Consider the following 26,745-nt stretch of genomic DNA (forward strand, 5'->3'; position numbering starts at 1 on the left):
GTTCCTTGATTGGGCTGCTGTGAGCTTGTTGATCTGAATTGGTAGTTCCTTGATTGGAGTATTGTTTGCTTCTTGATTATTGGTCTAGTGTTAATCTTGGTTTAATCTTTGCTTATCTGGGTGTTGATTGCTGGAGAGGAAGTTTTTTTGGTCTTTTTGTTTCCTTTTCAGAGTTTGGATTGTCTCTTTTGAATGGTAGGCATAAACATGGAGATAAACAACATTCTTACTCTGAGGTCAGTTCACGTTATGTGAATCCTCTGTCTTATTCTTAATTTCTCCCTATTGCAAAGGAGGCAAGGAAACGAAATCAGATCAGATATTTGGACATTGATTCATAAGCCATGAGAGAGAGAGAGAGAGAGATGACCCCTTTCTTTGATTATCTCTGGTATAAAAGGGGAAAGAAGTTCCAATATCTAAAATCCATTTTGATTAGGCCAATTCAGTTAGAAGGTCATTTAGTCCTTTTTTCCAATATTGCCATGCAGACATCATAATTTATATTAAGTAACATAATAGGTCTATTTGGCTCTAGACAAGCCAAGTCTTTTTTATAAATCAAAGAAATTAAGGCTTCCTTCTAGGAAGAAGGAATTACCTGATGTTGTTGAATCTCATTCATTATTTGAGTTAATGAGTTAAACAGTTTCCTGGAAGGTCAGTTTGTGTGTCCGATGTGTCCAGGATAGTTGCTCAATTGCAATTTTTGTTATCGCTCCTTTTATTTCTTCTTTAGTTGGTTCGTGAAGAGCTACCTTTTTTTTAATCTGTGAGTTTTTACAACTTCCTGTGGTCAGCATCAATTCAAAGATCCTGGTCCATCACTTTTGCCCTCCCAAATAATCCGCCATCAAGGCTGCTTTGGTTTTTACTCTTATCCAAGGGCTCTCAACAAGGTTCCCGTGCAGCAATAAGACATGCTGTGACTTTTCTGTATTTACGTAGCCGTCATTTCTTGCCTTTCTGCCATGGCTCTTTCCAATCCATGGCCCAACCGTGTGTGCTGCCGCCAAATTCCACTGCTGTGATTTCAAGTTCTCCTTGTGTGTTTCGCACTCTCAGTTTGTTGTTGACGGAGAAATATCTGACCTTGTGAGTGGCACTCCCTTGCTGGCCAATCACTCCTTAGTGCAACCTCAACCGTTACCTTCCTCCACCCTCTTCCTCCTTACCTCCCAAACTAAATTTACACAATTTAGCTTACATGAATTTCCTAGATTGGTCAGTGTTGTATAGAATGAATATCATTTCAACTTTGTGAGCAGGGAGAGCTGATTTATCAAACTCTACCACTTTGGCTACAAATGAAAATTAATTTGGGATATCACTTCACAGCGAGCTATGGAAGAATAATGGGGGAGAATCCAAATTTATTAACCTCTGCATTATCTTTATTTAACTATATAATTTACTGAAGAAGAATATTACACAATAATTGCAGACACTTAACAGAAAAATAGAAGAAATAAAAAGTATAAAAAATTAAAAAGTGAAGGACAGCAAAACACAAAAAGAGAGGAAGGAAGGAAGGAAGGAAGGAAGGAAGTATTTAAAGATTCCTCTTCCCCCTTATGATAATTGGTGCGTAAAGTTGGATATCCTCTGTTTACCAATTGTGCTGATGGGCCAGAAACTGAATTAGCTAATTTTCTACTTTTAAACTTTTCACTGAAGATGTTCAGGCCCATTGCCAAGTTCTGCTCAGTTACTCCTGGCATTAGAGGAGTTGGGGCCATATGGATAGTTTCAACTAGATCATTTTCTTCAGGGTTGCTTCCATTGGATTCTTTCTTATATTGTAGTATTACGTTGTTTGTTTTCTTCTTATTTCCTTGGTCTTTGATGATAAATCAGTACAACAGAGTCCGAATGAAGTCCTGGTTCTGAGGGTGAAGGTGGCTGAGATCCCGGGGTGTGAGAGATTGTTAAGGAGTATTTTGTCATCATGAACACATCCAACACCAGATGAATCTCTCTCTGCCTTGCCTGGGATTTTTGAAACTGATGGAGGAGAACTGATGGAAGGCGCAAAGATGTGGAGACGGAGGCCACCACCAAGATACAGACATAGGTCGACAGGCTGAACAATGGGCAGAAGTCAAATTTCATTGTGAACATGTGAATTTTGGTAAAAAAAATAATCAAGGGCATTAATATGGAACAGGGAAAATCTTACAGAGCAACAGGACACACAACAGCCACAACAATCCTGGTGTCTTGACCTATCGCAAGCTGACCAAGAGGCAACCGGGCAATGCACTAGACTAGAGTAATGGGGACCTACCTGCCTCCGTGGAAGGGTCCAGATCAGAATAAGCCATTTTTCTTCTTCTCTGCCCTGCAGTGCTCAGAAGAGAAGAGCGCAACTTCTTCCCAGAGGGGGGCCAGAGGCCCTGCGTGCGCTTAGCCTGGAGAGGGGAGGGCTGTGGGCAGATACAATATTTGAAAGGCTGTGATGTAGAAGGAAAGGCATATTTTTTTCAGAGAAGAAACTTAAAATCACAATGAAGAACATTTGAACTGGATGTTTCCTAACACTAAGCATTGCTTAACAATTCACCAGGCTAATGTAAGGAGGTCTTGGAGGAAAACTATTTATGTGGTTGCTAAGAGTTGAAAATGATTTTGATGGCACATTGTCATCACCATAAAATTACTTAAAATCGTAATACTTCAAATCATCTACTTGATCTTATAGTTGTTTTGGTCTCCCGGATTATTTATTGCATATAGGATTGATAGATAATTTTCACATTTTGTACATCCACAGAACATTCCCAAGAAGTAGCCTCTGTCTCCACACATACAAAGTGCTTTGTAAAAACATAAATTAATTCATTTAAATTCACCCCAGCAAATAAAGTAAATATTTAATAGAAGTTACTTGTCACTAAGCTGCAGGGCTTAACTGAAATTTACCTCTAAATCTGGTATTTCAAGAAACATAAACAATATGGTTTCTGCTTATAGTAGAGAATGTGAATATATGCAATGAAACATCTGATATAGAGTCAGAATATGATAAAGAATTTGGACTAAGGAGAAAGGTTTAAAATGTTTTTCCCCCCCCAAAATATATCAGAATAACAGAGTTGGAAGGGATCTTGGAGACTTGTAGTCCAATCCTCTGCTCAAGAATTTCTGTTTTGAAAGTAATCTTTGAATTTTCCATAAATTGGAGTGTTACCAGTTTCTGTATATTTAATAGTTTCAACCACGGCATAAAAACCAATGCTCTACACAAAACTACACAAAACATACTTGGTAAGTTACTGCAGCTTCAAATCTATCACCCGATTGCTTTGCCTGCTAGAATTGATGGAGACAAATCCAAAGGCATCCATTCTGGATTTTTCTTGTGGGAAACTGCATTTGCTTTGAATTTGTTTAAAAAAAGGCTTTAGTAATCGGATAGTAGGGGAACTTTACAATGAAAGGAGAAAAATAGTCAAATTCTATTTACTAATACAGAAGGAAGCAAAGCATTTTAGACATATTGATGGATATTTTTGAACAATGGGCCCAGAGGTTAATTTAAGAGTGTTTGTCTATGCAGATAGACCTTGTTTAAAAGATGATGGAAAAGCAACAAGCATTGCCTGATGTGAGAGAGAATATTTTGAAAGTGGATTTAAGAATGACAAGCTAGGAGAATGACGTGCAAATATTGTTACCCAGTAAATGCAAAATGATGTGTCAATAATGAAAAGGAATTTACAAATAATAGACCAAGAGAGTGACTTGAAGAATTTTCCTCTATTGGATTTACATAAGAGGCTTGTTAACCATTTGAAGAATTTCGTGAGAAAGCACAAAGAAAAAAATGAAATCAACGTTTGGACCTTGTTTGAAGGGACTAAAGGCCGAGATTGTTAAAAGCAAAAGGGAAAGGATAAAAAAGTAAGTATCTCCATCTCTCTTGAGGGGCTGATTTACCTGAATGCCCGGCTTCCAGGATTACCTGGTGTTTTTAGATCTAGCTTAGTGTGGGATGCTCATTGTTTCGCAGCTGAAACTAGAGTTGTGCCTGTCCATGTATTCTGGGACGAAGAGGTTTCCATGGTGCCTTTGGACATCCTGTTGGTGTTGGTGGATGCGCTCAGCTAAACCAGAACTGGCCGACGTCTGGGCTTCCCATGTGGTGCCTGTGGGCTGGGCATTACAGCCTTGTATTTTGGTTGAAAGGCAGGTTCAGGTGACAGACAACGCCGTGCAAAGCTAAAGAGGGCAGAGGAAACCAACCTTACCAGTTTTGTCTGGTAAAAAGGTTTTTTTGGGGATCCCTCGTCTCTATTTCAACAGCTTTTCTATGAGATTCCCTCGAAGAGGATCTTAAAATTCCACGTGTTTAGCTGCCCAATATGGAGTGCAGCATTTTACAAAGCCACAATCTACGGAAGATGCTAGTTGTATCAAAAATGAAGAAGACACACAGAACGCATCGGTGCACTGACCTGGAAAGTCATATACGGAGCACAGAGCGGCAAAGCAGAATTTCCAGCTTCTGGTTTAATTTCAGCTTTGGAAAGTGACAGAACATGCCTCACCTTGGTTGACCTCTGAAAAAGTAATAAACAGGCTCCAACCTTGTCAGTACTTAGGTGGGAAGCAACTGGGGAATTGCCCAATTGGCTAAACCTACAAGCCAAACAGAAGAAAGGGGGGAAATAGCAAGGCACATCTGTACGGTTGCCCAGAGAACTTCATAAACGATGGTCACCAGGACCACAGCTGGAGAGAGACTATTCTCCTTGCTTAGATGGTTGTTCTGCAGTCTCACTGCAGATATATCCTTAAATTCCACTTTCCTAGCTGCAAGACGACATACCTGTATATAGCTGTAGTCAGATGACCTCACCATTGGAGACATTCTTCAGAGTTGTAATTTTCATGTCTTTTTCCAGCAATCCTTACTTAAGTTAAATTATAAGGTGATCTTACATTTTGAGAACGTTCAGGTGGTTTCACAACTGAGTCATCCTTAGCGATTCTATTATTAGAGTTGAGACCGAAGACATCTACACTTCCGCAAAGGCCACTGACACCCAGGCGTCCAACCTGGTGATTTTTGGAAAACCCCAAATGCAGCTCTCTTTCTTTTACTTCCCAATAGGGGCGAAGCGTGGAACGAAAGCTTCCTTCTTTCCTCGTGAAGTTGGCTCCACAGGGAAACTGCTCCGCTTCCTCCTCCTCCTCTTCCTCCTGCCTGCCTGCCTGCAAGTAAACAGAAGCTTTCAGAGGAAGGGAAAATGGCAGCAATCGAAGTCTTGGATCCCTCTCCTTCCTGGCAGGCCTCAAATATTGCAGGAATAAAGCCACTAAAAGTCGTTACAGTTAAATACTAAGTGGTTACATATTTCGTATGTTTGGCCAGTGGAGGAGGCTGCCTCACATGTCTCTCTTGCTTCTGATCTGTTATTAAATAAGAACAAGTCGCTTCCTTTCCGTATCTGCCGTGTGGTGTAATCTTGCTGCCTATAGAATGCAGATCTCCTTTGAACCTCTATGAAATTGAACCAACTTACCTTAAGGAAACAATAATTTCCAGCAAGCGATCAAAGTCTGCATCCAGACCAGTGGCGTTGTGTTCTGTGTTTCACATGTTTTTGGCAACACGGGGCAGAGAGGCAAGGATGCCAGTCTAGCCAGCTTTAAGTGGCATTTGGTTGCTCCTTTGGTGCCTGAGGTTCCAGCAGCCGTTCTCCAAGTCTTCCAGACAGGCCTAACCCGTCCATTAAGTTTAGGCACTTGCTCCGAACCATTTCAATGAATAAATATCTCAGTTCTCAATAAGACACATTCTGATTTCATTAGCACTCCTGAGAATATGCAAACCCCATGAAAGCATGTCTTAAATCAGGCAATAAAGCCACAAACTCTTTCATTTTAAGGCACAGTAGAGCATTAAAGAAAAAATTGGGGGAGGGGGGGAGGGGGCTGTGGACCTGGTACTGTCCTGTAACAGACGGGCAAACTCTGATGGCCCTTCGTCCACATCAGGGCAGATGTTCGTTCTTAATACCAACCAGGATACTCAAGATTGTAGGAGTCGCATTTTAAGGGATTAAAATAAGGGGTACAAATCTCAGATTCCTCGTGGTTAAGAGAAGGAGGCTAAATCTGAGATTTCCTTGGCATCTGTTAAGATACCTGGCACTGCGTGATTCTCTACAAATATGTGTCTCTACCTGGCCATGACTTGGGAATTTTGACCCAGTCAAATCACCTTCATCCTGCTCTTCTTTATAAAAAGGCAGGCGGAAAATAGACCCATCTAACCCTTTTAATAATGGGCTTCTCATTCTTAAAATGGAGCAATAGAGACATTGGTCTCATGGCCATTATTCCTACCAGCCCCAGTGGGGCATCGGCCTTTAAAAACAAGAACGTCTTTTCAAAAGATTCTCGGTAAGGGATGTTTTCAGAATATTCCATAGGCCACCTGTGAAGGTCTCTCTGTAAGTCATATTGGTCCCCTGTTATTTCTGCACCAGGGTGCTACCCACGATAGCAGCTTAAGTCCTTTTTCATAAGGAAAAGATGGTTACCACCTAGCAGCTGGATTATTCAAAGCATTTTGAGCATCGGGCAGTCAAAAGGACAACTGGTTTTCTTCCTTTAAAAAATGCAATCTTTGCTTAGCTTAATCTCCTGGTAAGACTCATTCTCACATCTCTGCTTATAGTTACCAGGATTGTGCCATGCATCGGATTTAAAGTGACAAATGTGTTTCTGAGTAAAACTGGGTACTGGTTTAACAAGGATGATCTACATCTCTGTAAAGCAGCTGCAATTTTCCCCAGGAATGTGCAGCTGCAATGAAATCCTGGGAAAATGTGACAATTGACAATTAAAGAAAGATTGCAAAAACAATGTACAAAGAACAAATGGATCCTGCGATGTGCAGCTCCTTCATGTACCCTGGGGAAAATGACAATTAAATTTTAATGGACTTTGGCAACGGGAGATTATTCTTTGGATGCAACTACAATTCCTGCTAATAATCTGCCGAATGTTTGCATATCCAAAGAAAGAAAGAAACTGCAATTTATGCCAACTGTTAAATTTTTGTTGGCTGTTTGAGATAAGAAACATGACCTTATCTATCACAAGTCAATACATTCCTGTATTTTGGAATAAGTGATATTTTTGTGGTGGTTACATCAATTGAAATCTCAGTCCGTGTCTGGTTTTTTTCTACAGATTACATATATCAAAAATTATTTTTTCTGCACGAAAGGCTGACCTTGGTTTGACAAGGTAAAAAGATAAAGATCCCCTTGAGTCAGGCTTGATTTCTGGCACACGCACACACACACACACACACACACACACACACATATATATATGCAGACACTCCCCAGTCCAAATAATAACCAAGCCCACACCTGCTTGGTTTGCCAGTCCAGACAAAGTCAGATGCTTGCAAAGAAATGACATTTTCACTCCTGATTTATGTGTTGTTTCTTTTTTATCCACTCTGGATTCAGTTTTTCAAAGTTGCTCTGCATTCGCCCTCCCACGTCTTGGGCTCCCTGCAGAGTGTATCCTTTGGGCTCCCTCAGTCCCACCCAGAACCTTCCTTCTGAAAGAAGAAGGAGCTTTGCTTGCTTGTCAAAATGCTGTGGAAAGGACGCCCCTCGGTCTCAGCTAGCAATAAGCATTTTCTGACTAAATCCTGACTGAATAAATCGTTTTCCCCAAGGATTTGTCTGCCTGCATAAGTAGAAGACTGAACTGCATTTTATGAACCACGTTTTTCCTAAAATTTAGTAAAATGCATAATGTGAGCTTTTACTACAATTGTATTTGATGTTTATTATATGTTCATTATATTATTGGCAAATAGTGGGAATGTTGTCCTTTTATTATATATTACAGAAAGCCAGTCTGGTTAAGGCATCAGGTTAGAAACCAGGAGACGTTGAATTCTAGTCCTGCTTTAGGTGTAAAATCAGCTGGGTCACCTTGGGCCAGTCACTTGTTTCGCTCAACCCCAAGGAAGAAGAGGCAGTGACAAAATCTTGCCAAGAAAACTCAGGGACTTTGTCCAGGCAGGCTCTGAGAATTTCACATGACTAAATGGAAGCAGAAGAAGAAAAAATAATATTACAGTACAAGGTTTCCTTTTTCCCACATGTCGATATTTATTTCATACAGCTAAATGTCCAGACGAAATAGATTTGACGATGGATGGATGTGGAGGTGTAAGTGAGCTCTCAGCTATTTTCAGAGGGTTAGGGGCGCATTGTGCAGTCATGAAGCAGAGCGACAAAAGATAAATGGTTCTGAAATAAAAGACTTTTTCTGCACATAAATTAGATACACAATGAACGCAATAGTATGTTGTATGCCGAGTAAAAACTGGGGATGGCAAAGTTGGTATTCCGTTAAAAAAGGCCTGTACATTCCAGGTGCCAATATTCCAGAAGGCGGAAATGCCCTTCAGGATCCAAAAAGTATTTCAGACGTATCTTCTTATCAGGAGTAGGTTTTCTGGATCTAGTGATGCAGTATGCCGAATGTTTTGCAATGCAGAGATTCCTGGAATCGTGAAACCAATTTGAGCGTCAACTCTAAACTGTTCCTCCTTGCAGGAATAGCTATGAAAGCCTCCTCTGTCTCTGCCTGGTGCCATCCAGCCCAGCAGTTTCCTGGGCAATTAGTCCCCTTGCCAAAATGTTCTGACATTTAACCAGAAATTCCCTTCCCAAACTACATCCATTATTCCTCCCCCCCCCCTTGCTCTGGAATAAGAGAGAAGAGGGTTTCTGTGTCCTTGAACTCGGAGATGACCAATTCCATCCACCTTGTTCCCTCCTGGGACTTCACTTCTTGACCCCCTGATTTCTTCCCTGGTGTTATAAGAGGGAAGCAGTGGTACAGGAAGAAGGTGGCAAGAGGATGATGCCAGGTTCATACGTTGAGGTACCCCAAACTAAGTACAATTCTGGTTTTAAAATCAAGAGGCTTTCAATGGTAGTTTTAAAATCAACTTTCAAAAGGTTGTAATTGATCATGGCAGAGCCAGGACAATCTGGCGAATGTTAAATCAGTTGTAAGTAATTGTTTTATTGACATGGATAAAATGAGATTTCGTTGCAATGACGCTTTAGAGATTAGAGTATTTCCCAAATCTTGTTTCCTTCCCCCCCCCCCCTCCTTTTTCTACCTGTTTATTTCTTTGGTAATAATATTCATTTTTAAAGGATTGTTAATTCCTTTTTTTTGTTCACTCCTCCATTAGGCATTTAAAAAATCCGGCTTTGCTAACATGAGGGCTGGCACAGTGGGAAAGGGATCTGGAAGGATGGGATGATGGAAAGGGGGATGGGCCCGCAGCGCCCAGCCGCAGCTTTAAAACTTCTCTCTCTCAAAGCCGAGCCTTTGGGTGACCATCCTCCTCCTCCTCTTGCAACCACAGCTGGCCAGAGAGAGACATAGGAAGACAGAGAGATACAGAGAGGGGGGGAGATAGAAGGCGGGGAGAGAGAGACACACACACAGAGGGAGAGGGGGAGAGAGAGACATGGACACAAAGAGATACAGAGAGGGGGAGAGAAATACACAGAGAGATACAGATACAGAGAGGGGGGAGAAAGAGACAGACAGAGGGGGGAGAGGGGAAAAGAGAGAGATGTCAAAAGGGTTTTGTGGTTCTGGATGTTTTTTAACAACGGTTCTCTGCCTTAATGACCAGCCTGGTAGGCGTGGCTAGAGTGTCATGTGACTGGGTGGGAGTGAGTGGTGTCGAGTTGGCCATGCCCACTCGGGTTTTGTGCCCCCCCCCGTGTTCTTTTCCGTGGGAAATGGGTCCAAATGGCTCTTGGGGTGTCTAAGGTTGCAGGGGGCTGCAGAGCCTTCCAAGAGCCCCCCAGTGTTCGTAACGCCCTGTTTGGTTCTGTTTCAGAGCTGTGGGATATGAACCGGACGTCGGTCTTTCATAGTCCGTCTGGATCGCTTGGCCTTCATGTGATGCTAGTGGACGAGTATCAAGATCGGCTCTTTATTGGAGGAAAAAACCTGATCTATTCCCTCAGCTTAGACCGAGTCAGTGAAAATTACAGAGAGGTACAGTACAATTTACCTATCCTACGCAAACCGAGGACCGGAGGAGGCTTTGAAGCGGGAGGAAAGGGGGGGGAGGGGGGGTTTCCGAGTGCTCAGAGGTGGCCTGTAAGGAGCAATGCCCTCGAGAGCGTTGGCTGAGTGGGGCCATTCCAAAATACTCATTTTATGGAGGCCCCTTACCCTGGCAGGTAACTTTTCCACTGAATTCCACTGTAGTTGAAAGAGGGGTGGCTGTTTTATTTTTTGTCTTTGGCATCATCTTGCTTGGCCTCCTCCATGGGCCCATTGTTGTGAGAGACAAGAGTGCCACTCCCTTCTGCAGAGCGGATCCCCACGTGCCAAGAGTCAAAGGCCCTTCTGCCCCAAACCAGGTACAGATAGGGGGCAGAGGTGGCCTAAGTTCAGCTACTTCGGAAGCAGCGCTTTACCCCATGGATTAGCCAACTAATTATTACTAAACTGAAGCTAGTTTATTAATTTGCATTGTGAATTGTTTAAAATTCCCAGTTTTTCCATTTACTATTAAAAAGTATGAAAGGCTTTAAAGAAAGATCTTTAACAGGTTTGCAGGAGACGTGGCTTCGAGATCAATGGGCAGCTGCAGCTGTAAACACTCGAATAAATAAATGAGATACAAAATCAATTTGCACACGGAGTTCACTTTGGTGGTGCCACTCAGCAGGACCCCAGTGTAATATTGAAGAAATAGGGAATAGTACAAAATCCTCCGAAATCCCACGTGGCCCGTGGGGCTCAGCCACTCAGTGGCACCTGAAAACAGGGGAGGTCACTGGAGTTCCCAAACTGCCGCCGACCCCTTTGATCTCCGTTGTAGCCACGAAGAGAAAGAGCCCGAGAACAGCAGCCGTTGCAAGCGGTTTCCACTGAGTGAATTGGAGTGAACTAAATAAGCAGGGGATGCATTAAATATTGTGGGATTAATCATGCTTAGTCTAGTTAATTGAATTAATAACGGTTAACTGATGGGAATGGGATGGGACAGAGCAGACGGAGGGGGAATTAAATGCATCAGAAATAATCATACCAAACCTATTTCATTAATGGAATGAGAGCAGGAGGAAGGGAGGAAGGAAGGAAGCACAGAGGGGAAATGGGCGCACGAGAACTTGCCTCATTAATGGGTCCTGATAAGGTTCAATTTGTTTGTTCAATGTGTTTTCTTTAGAACCTGCAGGCCTTTCCCCCTTTTCTGCTCCAATCCTGCCTCTTTTGTGGGGCTTGGGAATCCACACAGACACAGCTTGTGAATTGCCTGCTTCACTATCACCCAGCTCTGTTCTATGGGGCCTCAGATTTCCCTACTGGATCATTTTTAATTATTTGTATCCCACCTTTATTATTTTATAAGCAATAAATAATATTCAGGACAGTGAACATATCCAACACATCTTCCTCCTATTTTCCACACAACGACAGCTCTGTGAGGTGGGCTGGGCTGAGAGAGAGTGACTGGCCCAAAGTGGCCCAGCTGGCTTTCACGGTGAAGGCGGGACTAGAACTCACCACCTCCTAGTGGTTGGCCCAAAGTCCCCAGCTGTTTTTTTCATTCCTAAAGTGGGATTTGAACTCACCATCTCCCACTTTGTAGCCTTCACCACTAGACCAAACTGGCTGTCCTCATAAGATGGAGAGTTGGAAAGGAGTTGGACATCATTTGGCACAAAATCCGCAGCCTCTCCGGTAGAGAACCTGCCTCCTCCCCCAAGGTCCCCGGTTCCGCTGCTGAACAGCTTTAACCACTAGGCCAGCGTTCCTGATCCTTCTCCTTGGAGCAATGGAGCAATTCAGTTCTGTCCCATCATCTACCTGACCGCTGACCCGGTGTCCACGCAGTCTTTCCTTCCGTTAGCTAAAGAGACCTCTGTCTTCCTGGGCCAAGAATTAAAAGTTCCCTTCTGAAGTCTTCACCACCGGCCTTAATCTCAGGGTCGCCCAGCAGGAGTGTTGGGAGTCCAGGAAAAGCAAACTATCCGAGGTTCCATGCAGACAAATCCAAGATCCGGGAATCAGAGCGGAGACTCACACCAGGCCAACGGTCTGCCAGAGGATAAGGAGGAAGGAAGGCCCAAGGGTGGAGAGTGGGTTGCCCACCCAAGGTTGCCTCCCAAGCCCTGGGTTTGTAACCCTGACTCCAGCATGCCGGTTCCCCACGGAGGAGCCTCCGTGCTCATACGTTTCTCTTCGTGCAGAGGCTGCGGTGGGATTTCCTCCTCGGGCTCTGCATCGTCTTCTGCGACGGGAGACTTTTCATCCTTCAGGAAGCCCTCTTCCCTCTGACATCCCCTGGCCAGTATCTGAGAGCCCCTTGGATCCTCAGGTCACAACCCCCTCCCCCGTCCTGTGGTGTGACTCCTGACAACCTCCAGCTAAGTGTACCAAGAAAGATGCCCTCACGTATTTTGCCTTCATTATCACCCCGGTTCCTCTCCCTGGACCAGCCCCGTTTCCTAATATCCTTGTTCTAATGCAGCCCTCGGAATCAGAGACCATATTCTATTCCGATCAAAAGAAGACTAGGCAGGGATGATGACTTGTCTTGATTCTGACAGCCCAGCTCTCTCGATGGAGCCCAGGACTGTCCCCGGAGGGGGTTGCTTCTCCTTCTGTTGCATCAGGTTCAGGTTGTGGCCTGAAAGGAAACTCACTCCGTCCCCTTCCACCTCTGGCCCAGCCAGCAGACCAGGCAGCTCCCCTTGCTTCAACATACGTATATCAAAGCATACATTATTTATCTTCCTTTGTTCACTTCAAAATATAAACTATGGCGGATGCCACACAATCACTCATGGAATTTAGAAAGTACTTCAGACTGATTCTGTAAACTGTTATGATTGACAGCTAGCCAAAAGGTTTCTATCCTGGCAAGTACTCAATGCCAAGGCATGGATGTAGTCATTCTGAGTCATTTTCAAGAGTTAGTATGTCTTGCAGGGAAAATCATTGGCGGGAGGGGGACATTTATAATCAATTAGTTTCTGGCTTTATATGTAGTACGAACTCATCTTGCATTCTCTATGTGGAAAATATTTAGCAATTAAGCACCAGCAATCAAGAAAAAGCAATGCTTTATGGAAGAACTGTAAATTTATTTTTGGGCCGTCTGTATATTTGTGCAAAAGAAAGTTAGCCAAGTAACTTTCTTCAAGTAGAAGATGAATTTATCCTTGATAAAATACATTTGTTGGCTCCATATTTTGCTGGTGAGTTTGCAAGATATTTAACTCCATACTCTTTGGCAAAGAGAAAGTGAAGATTGGTGAATCTAGAATATGTGTCAGGCAGGACTATTAATAGATTGGTCTGATTCCCATCAGTAAAATAAAATCATGCACGTAGATAGAGTTATTTATAAATATATATTTTTCAAAACGTTTGCATATCACAAAAGCAATACACATCCAAATACATTTACATCAGATGCCTACCATAACAATACAAAATGATATTTTTTGCCCATCCCATGCCAAACCTCTGGAGGTGGGAATCTGGAGAAGATACTTCCAGATGTTCTCTATAAATCAACACACACATACACACACACGCATACACACACACACACACACACATTTCCAAGAAGAGCTGAGAAAACTGATTTTGTCACAACTGAAACTGATTAATCTAGCCCTGTGAACCTGGATTAAGATTTTCAGATTTTTAGAACACTCTAATGGGACATATAATTTGGCACTATTTTTCCTCTGTTAATATTTTGTATTTATTTTTTGTCTGTTAGTTCAGATTCTTCTTTGCTCAGTTTATTAGCAGATCCTACAAGAGTTCATTGGCTCCCGTTGCACTTAGAGTTCATCACTGTATGAAGGGGAAGCTACCATATTCCTCCCCTGCTTGCTGTATGCTCATTGGTTGAGTATCCAGGTGCAGAATTAGATAAATGCCCAAATGTACATTAATACTTATTCCTCTAAGCCATCCATGTAAAGAACATACATCCATGTAATATTTATTCCTCTAAGCCAAACCATGAGTGAGCTGGGAGACCATATAAATTGCGTAGATGGGAGTGGGGGGGGGGGAGAATGGGAGAGAGACTAGATTGGATGGATGGATGGATAATAGGAGTGATTAAATATTGCTTCTACTACATAGATATTTTTGTCATCCCATACTGGAGTCAAATGCTAGTTTCCAATGTTAGTTCTTGATCATCAAAAGAAACCCACCAACTGGGCTCATGTAACAAAGCAGAATTTTGCAGCTTAGTTGTGGCAACGTGGAAATGGTGCAGAAACCGAAGGCCGAACACTGCCACTGGGCAAGGGGGCATCTTGAATTATGAAATGAAAGGGAGGAGGGACTCCTGTTCCTCCCAGGGCAGCATAATCAAGCATTCCGGTGGGTATTATGAATGGATTTGCGTTTAGTGGCACTTATAACAAAGGAGAGAGGTTTGCTCCTTCATTACGCAAAGTGCTCCATGCAGGGAAGAAGGATGGTTTGGTGCATAATTTTGCCTTATTAATCCGTCCAGCATTCGACTGCAGTTGTCTAGAGCAGGGTGCTTATTTTTAACCTTAGCGAGTTTAAGATCTGCAGACTTCAACTCCAGCCTTCGCCAGTAACGCCAATAGCAATAACAACCCTTCGAAGTAGGAGAAGCCTTTTGAAAAGCAAGCATTGCATTTGATGAGAAACCAGCTTCTAAACGGAGCCCCGTTTTCTTGCAGATTCACTGGCCCAGCAGCTCCCAGCAGGTGGAAGAATGCACCATCAAAGGGAGATCTACGGTTTGTCTTCTCTTTGGATTTTTGCCTGCTAGTTAGAGTCCAACCTTTGAGCCACCTGCCCAGCCTCTGAGGCTGGGAAAGAGCTTCTGTCCGAGGTGGGGCGGAAGAGCCGGTTCTCCTTCCAGCTGAAGGTTTGGGTTATTTAACTGCTAAAAACAACATAGGGAAACGGCAGAGATTCGTCCCTAGGAAGCGTAACAAATGGGGTAATTGTGAATGTCCATTTGGGTCCTTTGCTCCCATCTCTGCATCGGTGATCTTGCACCGAGCGTCCGATAGAGATGCTGGCTCTCCTTCCTTTGGTGCCTATTCCCTACTCCCCCCCCCCCCCGTGAGACTCAGGGAAGGGATCCAGCTCCCCTTTCTCCATTGGCTGAGGGGTCACGAACAGACAATGACCTCCCACGGCTGAGGGTGGATTTCCGTCAGGGATTCCCCTTCAGCACCTGGATTGCTACAGCAACACATTGCTTTGTATCCCTTCTCTCCCCCCCCCCCCTTCTAATCCCCTGAAGCAGAGAGAAGCCGGATTGACAGCAGAGGGATTAAAAACAGGCAGAACAGCCTGGAATCGGTTCCTCTTCTTGACTAGCCAGCTCCAGATTACTCAGGAAGCCCCAGACCAGATCCATGAATCGCGTCCCTTAGCCAGCCAACTGACAAGGGGGGGACAGCAGCTGCCCTCCGCCTGTCTTGGGAGAGTTGCAAAGGGGTCTTGAAGACCCTCAAACCAGGCCAATATTGTCCCGGCAGTGGAGCAGTGTCGGCACTTCATTTCATTTCATTTATTAAAATTTATAGGCCGCCCTTTTCCCTGAGGGGACTCAGGGCGGCTTACAACCACAAGGGAGGGGGGTGCAGTATCAAAAAAACAAAACAAAATGTGAACAAAGAAAAATAATAAAACACAACTTTCGTTCAGCAATCAAACACTCGGGCGGGTGAATTGGGAGCCTATCCCCAGGCCTGCTGGGAGAGCCAGGTCTTGAGGGCTGCGCGGAAGGTCTGGATGGTGGTGAGGGTACGGATCTCGACGGGGAGGTCGTTCCATAGGGTCGGGGCAGCAACAGAAAAGGCTCTCCTCCGTGTGGTCGCCAGTCGGCATTGACTGGCAGATGGGATTCGGAGGAGGCCCAGTCTGTGCGATCTAATTGGTCGATTTAGGGAGGTAATCGGCAGAAGGCGTTCTCTCAAGCACTGACTCCTGCAGTTCTGCTGTTTGCCCCCGAGGGCTTTTAACGCAGGCTTTGACTCCGACTGGCATCGTGCCTTTCTATAAGCTTGGCCCAAACTGAAAACTTCACGGTATCACTGGAATAGAATTGCTTTAAAATACACCCGCCTACGTTTTACCTGGGTGTCTTTACTTCCCTCTGTAGGAGGAATGTGCAAATCACATCTGTGCTTTACACCGATACAACCGAACACACCTGCTGGCCTGTGGAACGGGAGCCTTCGACCCCGTCTGCGCCTTCGTCAGAGCCGGCCATCAGTCGGAGGTAAGGGATGCCCACACACACAGAGAGACACGGTGGGACCGTGTGTGGGCGATCTGTTTCCCTGCGGGATGGAAAACGTGGAAGGGATCCCCACTCAGCAAAGTGTCTCAGAAAACAGACCGGTTCCTGCAGGCTGGGTGTTTATGTCTGGGAAGAAAGCCCCGCAGGGGAAGGGTGGGGAGAGGTGGGGTGGGGCCTGAAATATCAGAAAAGTTGAAGAAAACCGATGGAGACCCCTGCTCTGCTTCAGTCGGAGGATATTAGATTTGTCTTGGCGTCCTTTACGTTTGGAAAGGCCGTTTCCTGCCACTGCCGTATTGCTGAATGGTTTCTATTCTGAGCCAGTTTTCACTGTGGTGCCTCCTGTTTTGCCATCCAACGGAAGAAAATTTTATTTATGGTTGCATTTTTTTTCCCTTGCGAGGGGGAAATGTAACCAGCCAGATGCATCGTTCAAGGGTGTCCTGGTGCTTAATTAAGAAAAAACAAAATTGTGAACGCCTTTTGACTTACTGTAGGTCTCGACAGTCATCTGATCATTATTACCGCTTACAAAAATAACCTGTGCAATAATTGTACAGGTCTGTATTTATTACGAGATCACATATGACGTATGGCTCAGAGCGAGATTGATATGGTTCTCATTTTAATGTAGCCTTCTCTAACTCATATCTACAAAGTAATACATGGGTTGGACTGCGATTCCCCTTCAGTTTCCACATTTTTCTTTAGGTGTGTCTTCTACAAAAGCTATTTATGATGCCTCGAAGCTAGCTGAGTTAAAATGCTTGCTAAATCCCTAACATTTATCCCGTGTGAGGACTGTCCCTCCCCTGCTTTCCAAACTGCCCTTCTAACCAGGGATTCCTTAGTTACCAACCACAGTGAATTCTACATGATTTGATTGTGTTATCACACTTTTCCTGATAATAAGCTAGAAGAAACAGATTTGGGGAAAGCATAACCAGAATTAGTTGGCATCCATGTTAAATTGCGCGAGAGAGACATAGGATTAACCCGCAACTAATTTTCCTTAGCCACAACTGCCAATGCAAAAAAGAGCATAATTCATGAATAATTTATCTGCGAAATATTTTGAAAAGGATCTTTTATTTTTTAAGGTTTTGGAAAAACTCCTAGTTGCTTGGAGCGCAACCCAGGGGTGATATTTAAATTAATGTAGAAATGCTTCATGCGGATCATGTATTTTTGTCAGCAGTTATTCCGTGGTTTGAAAGCCCGGTCTGAATTGGAGACATAATTGTAAAAATGCCATTTATGTTTATGCCTGCACCCTTAATCTGAATAGATCTTATTCCTAGGTTATGGATGCATGCTTACTCTTAAGTAAACTGTGAGAATGCCTTCCCCTGCCACTATAAGGCTGCCCTTGGCTCCTAGTTGTAGGTGGTCAGCAGTGATAAAGGCTTGTGTAGGTAAAACCCTGCACTCCCTCGTGTGGGGCAAAATTAAAGAAACGGTTCCATGGGTTAGCATTACGGGACTAATCCCTCAGGCAATCCAAGATAAACGTTACAGGTCCAAATCCTTGGGGGGGTCAAACGTGCGTGTCTGGGTATTAAAAGCTAAGAGAAAGCCGTCTTTGACTCAACCCCTGTGGGCAGCTGGGCAGTTTTCTTAGAACAGTGACGCAGAAATTGTCCACCGTGATTCTTCCACTTTCCATCTCGTCTCTTTCCTTGAGATGCCACTGAAGCTTTGACCAGGCCTGACCTTCGCCATTTCAAAGGCCCCGGAAGGCCTGCCAGGTGCTGCCCTCTGCTTCTCAGATCAGATGAATAAGTCAACACACAGAGAAGTATAGTGCAATTATCTCCTGTCCAGATAATATTTTGCTATTCTTCGGAATACGTTTTGCTTCTATAAAATTCCTGGTTTGCCAACTGGAACTTCCAGGTGTATTCGGCACAGTTATTCTCCGAGTAAAACTCCCTGGTAACGAGACACGCCTGCTTAATGGCGCTCGATGTCACCCACACTCTTTGTAACGTCACACCATGCCGCACCTCAGACATTGTGGCCCAGCAGTGCTTATTCTTATTTTGTAGGGAAGAAAAACATGAAGACACCCAGATAATAACCCTGGCTATATAATCAAATTAATGAGCGTGTGAGAGCAAATTTGAGTGGGAAGAACTGAGGCGGTGGCTGATCCCAGCCGAACAGAAGGATGGGCTGACGGTGTGCCAGCTCGGCTTTAAAGGCAGGCAGGTGGGACGAAGGTTGGAGGTCCAGCATTGGTCCCGCCTGCCCGCCTGTCTGTGTGAGCTGATACACTGGGAGCGCCAGATGTCTCCACTGTGCCTGGACGTACCGTATTTCTTCAGCTCTTCCCTTCTTGTTGTGCTTGGGCTTTGGCCTCAGGTGAGGCTCCTTAGGAGGAAACGGGTAGAGAAGAGGCTGGCGTCTTGCCCTGCTGTCCTTCGGCTGATCCAGGGACTCTGCTCGCTTTGCCCAGCCGGAGGGCCTTGGCCTTCAGGGCGAAAGCGGGCAGGGCTCCCCCTCTGGCGGCCGTTTCCTGCACTGCTCTCTTGCCCCTGTGCTCAGTCAAGGCCAGGCCCAAAGCCAGTCAGGTCATTTGGGGGTGGGGGGTGGGACCCGGAGCCCCCCTCCATGAAAGGGACTAACCTGCAGGCCTTCTTCCTCCCTGGTATCCCAAGGGGGCTGCCTGAGACTCTCGTAGGGGATGATGGGCTGGAGAGAGAGCCAACGCAGACCCTCTCCAGGTGACCTTCTGACCAAACACCTTCAGGGACCGTCTGTGTGTGGGGATTCACCGACAAAAGGGCAAACGACAAAACCGGGCCCGACTAAACCGCGTCGCTGATGTCATCAACAGGGCGACAACAGCGCGGAGACAGAAGCATGCTGTAAACCCTAAACCTAAACTTAATCCCTAAACCTAAACCTAACCCCCCTAAACCTAATCCTAAAGCTAATCCTAAAGCTAATCCTAAACCTAATCCTAAACCTAATCCTAAACCTAATCCTAAACCTAATCCTAACCCTAAACCTAACCCTTAATCTAACCCTAAACCTAACCCTAAACCTAACCCTTACCTTAAGTTGAATCGGCTTTCCCTCAAAGCGCTATTTAAAGCGCCCTTCTTTCTCCGCGCTGGTTGTTGTTGCCCTGTTGATGACGTCAGCGACGCGGTTTAGTCGGGCGCGGTTTTGTCATTCGCCCTTTTGACGGGTCACAATGTGTGTGGGGGGGTTGCTGCTCCTCGCCTGCCTTAATGCTCCGGCTAAGGAAGAAGCAGGGCCGGTGAGGGCCAGAATCTTCCCCAGGCCAGGAGCAGAGCAGACGGTTTCTGGGTGGGGACGGTGTGGTTAAAGGCCACCCTGGTCCTTCGGCCGAGGGGCCTTTAGACACCGGGCATCTTCTCAGTCCTTTCCACAGGATGATGGCTGCACGGGCAGATTTCCCCGGCTTCCTCAGGGGAACCGTGCAGTCAACTGATAACAGCTGTTGGAGGACCCATCTGTGTACTATGGGATGTCAGCGCCACATGTGCGTATGTGTGTATATAGAAAGGGAAATAAAACTGACAAGGTGGAAAGCTCCATATTAATTGTCCCCCTAAGCCATGTTGTTCCTCACTCGCTCCATCTGACGAAGAAAGGAGACGCAGATAAATGAACATGGCCGTATTAATAAGACATCTGTCACCTGTTGGGTGAGTCGTCAGCCGGAGGAATTGAGAAATGGGGTTTCCCTCCTAGAAGGGTGCAAAGCGATGGCACAGATCCATCAGCTGAGCATGGGAACGAAGGGTGGAGCCAGCCAGGGGCACCTGCCGCCTGAGGAGAGTTTCCTGAAGGAGGAGGAGGAGGAGCAGAGGAGAAATACTTGGCTTGCTCCCTTTTCACGAAAAAGGAAGCAAAAGGGGCCCAGAAAACGGCCTCCAGGTAAATGAGCATCAGATTGGGATCGTTGTCTCTTCCCTGCTAGGAGGAAAAAGCTACCGGAGGAGAAAGCGCAAGGCAAGACCCCCACGCATCGTCCCATTCAGAGGACGCTCCTAAACGGGGACCGTAACCCTCTCTCAACGCTTTGCTTTTTCTTTCCCTGTTTACAAAACGTCTCCTCTTTTAATTTCATCAGTGCCAAATCTGCAGTGTTTCATTTCTAAGGAATCCCAGCTCTGGATGCACCTGGGTGGGTCCTCCACCCCCCACCCCACCCCCCTTCCAAGAGATGCTTCCGAGCGCTTGGAGAAACGGAGGCTCTCCGTGCTGCCCTCCGGCTGCTGGGATTGACCTGAGGGAGGGTGGAATGGCTTCCTCTGTGGGCTCCGATCCCTCTTTTCTCTCCAGAGAAGCTCCCACAAACGCCAAACGTTTTATAATACGGAGGTGGAGGGTGTTGTAAGTCAAAAGGTAAACACAGTGGGCTTTCATTTGCTGATATTCATTTTTATTTAATAAAGGTTATTTGATTAAAATTTAATATAAGGTAGTTTTCTGATTAGACCCTTGTTCATTTTTACTCAGTTTTTGGCTTGATTTAAAGTATTACATTTAAAATTATTTACCTTCTTTCCAAAATTTATAAACAAAAGCGTTTGTGAAAAGCCATTTATCTGATACAGGGTCTATCTGAGTCCATATCAGTTAAACGGAGGGATCAAATTCGTCTTAATCAACCAGCCACCTCCAGGGCGAAGCTCCCCCACTGGGCCCCCAGGCCATGGGGCAGAGCCAGGGCAGGAGGGTGGGAGCTCATCTCACCTCGGGGGGGGGGGAGCCAAGGCCTCCTCCTCCCCCTCCCCCTCCTGGAACCCACCAGCCCAAATCCCCTGACTGACGGGGCCCACAGCAAGCCCCCTCTGCCAGAATGGGCGGGAGAGGCCGACCCCTTGGGGCTGAGAAATCAATTTGGTGTAAAAAAAAAAAAAAGATTTCCCTTTCCAGTCAAATTACATCTGCAGATAAGAATGAGCACCAGATACTGATGGCTGCAGACTCAAATGCTGGACAATCATGGTCTGGAGATGGTTCGACAGGCGGTCCCTTTGTTTCCCTCCCTCCCCTCCCTCCCGTCCTCCCCTCTTTTGCCTGTCTTGGCCTCCTGCCCCCCCCCCCTCCCCACTGCCTTTGACGCCACCTCCGACTTTGTGCTTTTTCTCCTTTTTTTGCAACTTTTCATCAACTCAATGGAAAAATAATAGGTCCAATTGGCAAATGACGCAAATCATGTTGTCATACAAATAGCTAATGTTAGAAGCAGCAATGAAATTTGAAATGATTTTGAGAGAGGAAATTGAATGGAACCAAGTAGAAAATAAATGCAGGTAACTCCTAAATTCCAAGGACAGGCCTCAAATGTTTTCCCGGCTTTTAAAAGAAGTCAGAAAAGATGCAGAGAAGGGCAGTGAGACTGGAAATTGAGCACTACAAGGAGAAGGTGAGGACAGAGAGATGTTTAGTTTGGAAAGAGAAATGGCAAAGAGAATATACGATAGCGTTCTTCGGTTACCTGATGAGAAGCCAGGCAGGAGAAAAGAGATTCCCTAATTCCCTCTGGTCCCAGCGTGCAGGATATGGAACAAGGCCTGGAGTTATAGGGAGGCCGACTGCCGTTGAACGGTAAAAGTATTTCCCAACAGAAAGAAGACCTGAAGAGCGGAGCCAAAGATTTAGGAAGGTTGTAGATGCAGGTTGGATTAATCGTCTTTATGCTTCTACTATTTTCATTGAAAATAAGTCAGGCTAAAGCAATGAATCAACAAGAGGCAGTTTTGGCTTTTAAGGATTTTGGTTTACTTACTAGTTTATTTACTTCCTATTTTCTTCTTTTATTTCTTTTCCATTTGCAGACCACTCGTTCCCTGGCAGCAAACTAGAGAAGGCCGGGAGTTATCGCTCCTTTGCTCCAAACATCATTATAAATACTTAGATAATGCCAAAATTTGACAGAAATGGGACTTTTTCTTTGCTGCTATTAATGTCTCTACAGTCATAGATTAGAAATTAAGATAAAAATCAGAACAAGATGCTTCAAGGCAAATTAATAGGTGGAAATATCATTAAAAATGGAGCAACATGCTTATCATCCAGCATCCTTTATCCAAACCTACTAACAATCATACAGAGAATCTTTTCGTAGCAGGAAATGTTGCAAATTTTTCCAGAGATTCTGATATAGCAACCCTTTAATTAAAAATCTTAAAATCCATGAGTGGAGTCGATTCACACAATTGCTAATATTGGGAAAAACTAATGCACTCTGCTAGATAAAGGACAGCCCTTTGCGCTTGTCTAGGTGCTCAAACAGACAGCTGTCACTTATGAGAGACGTTATTTGATTTCCCCTCCAAGACCTCGGCAGAGAAGGGCATCCCAGAACGTCCTTCTTGGGGGAGCAGGAAGGGTGTTATAAAAGTACTTTGGGACGGTCTAAGGGAGCCACTGATGTCATATTAATGATGATTGAATGTTTGAAATCTGTTGTCCTGTAAATTGAGACAATAATTTATCAATTTATAAATTATGTGCATGAATTCTAAACTGAGATGAATTCTCTAGCAAGTAAACAATTAAAATAGAAACTAGCCGTGCATATTTGATTATAAAACTGGAATTGTGTATCAAAATAGCTCAGAAAGTCTTAATTGGTAGTTTTCTGGTTGGCTGGCTTCTTGACCAGACACGACATACTTAAGCATGAATACACCCTGACTTTGGGCAAATGTTTCCAGGGAACAAATCGGTCACACTTTATGACGAGGGAGAGGGAGGGAGGGAGGGCTGACTCCCGTTTGATCAGCAAAACCAGATGTTCCCTCCCTTCCCTTGGACTGCAGCAGGGATGAGGTCACTGGGAAGCGGATCCAGGGGAAATAATTGCACAGGGCTGCGTTTGTTTGGACTGCAAGACGATACCTCCAAAAAGATAGTTTCAAATAGCAAAAATAAACATTTGTACGATCCTTGCCTTCAGTTGGATCGTGGCCTGGGTGGGTCACGTTGCTGAGAAGCCACTAGGGAAGCAGGCAGAGCCCGTTGAGAAAGAAGGGGGGAAACACCACCATTTCCATCTTGTCCAGACGGCAGCATCTAAACACGAAGGCCCCCTCCGTAGGCGACTGCGCCCCCCCACCCCCCAGGCATCTCGGGGGGGGGGGCTTCTTTGCAGGGCTTCTCTGAGTAAGTTTGCTCACTGGAATTGCAACCTGACGGTTCCTTCCAAGGCCTTCCGACGGGCGGCCCAGAGGGGGCTCCGGTTCTCCTGACTCCGTTGGCAAAAACCAAAAAAATGCTGTAGAAGGTCCCCACCGAATCCCCCGCTGGTTGTTCATCAGCTCCAAAATAGGCTGATCCCAAATAGCTGAAAGGTTGTTTTCTTACAGTGGGTTCATCCATACAAATCTTTTTTAAAACAGAACTTTTTTATTTTTCTTTAAAAAAAACACAAATATGTCATTTGTCAATCATTAAAACATTGAAGTACAATTTTTTTGTGTGTGTGTGTGCCCCTCCCTCCCTCCACCCCCCCACCCCCCCTCCTCCTTCCCCCCCCCCCCCCGACTTCCCAGAACCCGTACCCGGTATGGATTTTTAACTAACACAGTCTAAAATCTATTGAGAAAAAGGAAATAAAGAAATTAATGACATTCTAGATTGACCTTAGCTTCTTCTTACTGAACTGACTTTTAACAGTTTAAATCATTTCTGATCTTAAGCATAGGCTAACTGGAATTTCTTAGTCCCGTATTTATTTTGTATATAGTCAATCCATTTTTTCCAGTCTCGTTTATATCTCTCATTTGAATGATCTTTGAGATATGCCGATATTTTAGCCATTTCAGCTAAGTTTGTTACTTTCAATGTCCATTCTTGGATTGTAGGCAAGTCTTCCTTCTTCCAATATTGCGCCACCAACAGTCTTGCTGCAGTTATCAGGTGCAGAGTCAAATTGGTCTCTACCACTGTAAAGTCAGTACATATACCTAGTAAAAATAACTGAGGACTAAACTTTATCCTTCTTTTAAAAACATTTTGCATGACCCACCATATTTTTATCCAAAATGCCTTAACCTTTTGGCAAGTCCACCATATATGATAATATGTAGCATCGAGAGAACCACACCTCCAACATTTAGGCTGTACATTCGGATACATAGAAGCCAACTTTTTAGGATCTAAATGCCATCTATAGAACATCTTGTAAAAATTTTCTCTCAGATTTTGAGCTTGTGTAAATTTCACATTTCTTACCCAGATTCTTTCCCATGTATCCAACATTATTGGTTCCTCAATATTTTGAGCCCATTTTATCATACAATCTTTAACTAATTCTGTTTCTGAATCCATCTGTATTAATACATTATATATCCTCTTTATATGCATTAAGCTTTGATCTCTTATTTGTTTAAACAGATTATCCTCAACTTGAATAAAACCAATTTTTTGATCTATTTTCCACCTAGCCTGTAATTGCCCATACTGGAACCATGTTTGAACTACCTTCTCCTCTTTTAATACCTCTAAAGATTTTAATTGTAATACCCCCCTTTCCGAGGTAAGAAGCTGTCTGTAAGTAATTCTGTCCTGTTTTTGTGCTGTATTCATATTTTCAATTGCGTGTCTAGGAATTGCCCACATGGGTATCTTGTCATTTAATTTATATTGGTATTTCTTCCAGACCCGCAATAAAGCATTTCTTAAAATATGACTTTTAAAGTTCTTATCCAATTTTTTGTTGAATGACAGGTAAGCATGCCAACCAAATAGCAGATCGTGTCCCTCAATGTTCAATATTCTATCATTGGTTAAGTGAATCCAATCACTAATTACAGATAATGCCACTGCATCATAATATAGTTTTAAATTAGGTAGTTTCAATCCTCCTCTCTCACGTGCATCTTGCATTATTTTCATCTTTACCCTCGGCTTCTTTCCTGCCCACACAAATTTGTTAATACCCTTCTGCCATTCTAAAAGGTTCGCATCTTTTTTTAGTATAGGTAACATTTGGAAGAGAAATAAAAATTTTGGTAGAATGTTCATTTTCACTGCCGCTATCCTACCCAGCAAAGATAGGTGCAATTTCTCCCATTTTTTCATCTCTGTCTGTATGCTATGCCAAAGTGGTTCATAATTATGCTTATATAATTTCCCATTTGAAGTTAAAATGTTAACTCCAAGATATTTGACTTTTTTAACTACCTCACATCCTAGCATCACTCCTAATTCTTCCTTTTGTTTAATATTCATATTTATAGCTAATATTTTGGTTTTTCCTAAGTTTATTTTAAAGCCCGACACTTGACCATATTGATTAATCATATTCATTAAAACCATACTGGATTCCTGCGGTTGTTCCAATATTATAACCAAATCATCCGCAAAAGCGCGGACTCTATATTCTTGCTGCCTAATCTTGATCCCTTTTAAACCATCCAAGCCCCGTATTTTATTCAACAATACTTCCAAAGTTATAATAAACAATAATGGGGACAAAGGACAGCCCTGTCTTGTACCTTTTCCAATTTGAAAAGAGTCTGTTAGACTTCCATTGACTATGATTTGTGCTGTTTGCTGTTGGTATATTGCTTTAATTGACTGTAAAAAATTATCTCCTATCTGCATTTTTTGCAATATCATCAACAGAAATTGCCAGTTAACTCGATCAAAGGCCTTCTCAGCATCCAAAAATATAAACGCAGCAGGGATCTGGTTGTTCTTTCCCAAATATTCTAATGCATTAATAATTAATCTAACATTACTTTTCATCTGTCTCCCTTGTATAAAACCTGTTTGGTCCGTATGTATCAATTGTTGAGTGACCAACATTAACCTATTTGCTAATATTTTAGTAAAAATTTTATAATCTACATTCAGTAATGAAATAGGTCTATAATTTTTGGGTTGAGTAGTATCCTGATCTTCTTTGGGTATCAAAGATATAAACGCTGTCTTCCAAGATGGAGGGACTTTACCTTCCGTTTGAATCATATTAAATAATTCTCTAAGAGGTTCTACCATTTCTAACTGTAAGTTTTTATAGTAAACCGCTGTCAAGCCATCTGTACCTGGTGCTTTCCCTGACTTTAATTGCTTAATTACCTGCAGGATTTCCCCCGAGGTTATTGGTTGATTCAATTTTTGCCTGTGTTCTTCTCTAACTGAAGGTATTTTCTCTTTGTCTAAATATTTATCTATGTCTAAACCATTAATTTTATCCCCTTTATACAGTTCTGTAAAAAATTCCCAGAAAGCCTTTTGAATCTCTTCCTGTTGAAACACCTCCTTCCCTCTGTAAATCAGTTTAGATATATTTCGAGTTTTCCTTTTTTTCCTAATCTGATAAGCTAACCATCTGCCAGGTTTGTTTGCATTACAAAAAGTATTGTGTTTTGCATATAATAGATTAGTAG

At 43.7% G+C, this 26,745-nt stretch overlaps 1 protein-coding gene across 1 annotated transcript in view; it reads left to right on the forward strand.

Moving 5' to 3' along the window:
* SEMA3E (semaphorin 3E) overlaps positions 1–26,745 on the forward strand; it is a 95,425-nt gene that overhangs the window by 40,634 nt on the left and 28,046 nt on the right. The window contains exons 2-4 of the mRNA XM_032220606.1: positions 9,914–10,074; positions 14,781–14,840; positions 16,220–16,339. Coding sequence (XP_032076497.1) covers positions 9,914–10,074; positions 14,781–14,840; positions 16,220–16,339 — 341 coding nt within the window. The remainder of the gene's footprint in view (positions 1–9,913; positions 10,075–14,780; positions 14,841–16,219; positions 16,340–26,745) is intronic.

Source organism: Thamnophis elegans, chromosome 7, assembly GCF_009769535.1.
Source record: "Thamnophis elegans isolate rThaEle1 chromosome 7, rThaEle1.pri, whole genome shotgun sequence".
In the NCBI taxonomy this organism is placed as follows: Eukaryota; Metazoa; Chordata; class Lepidosauria; order Squamata; family Colubridae; genus Thamnophis; species Thamnophis elegans.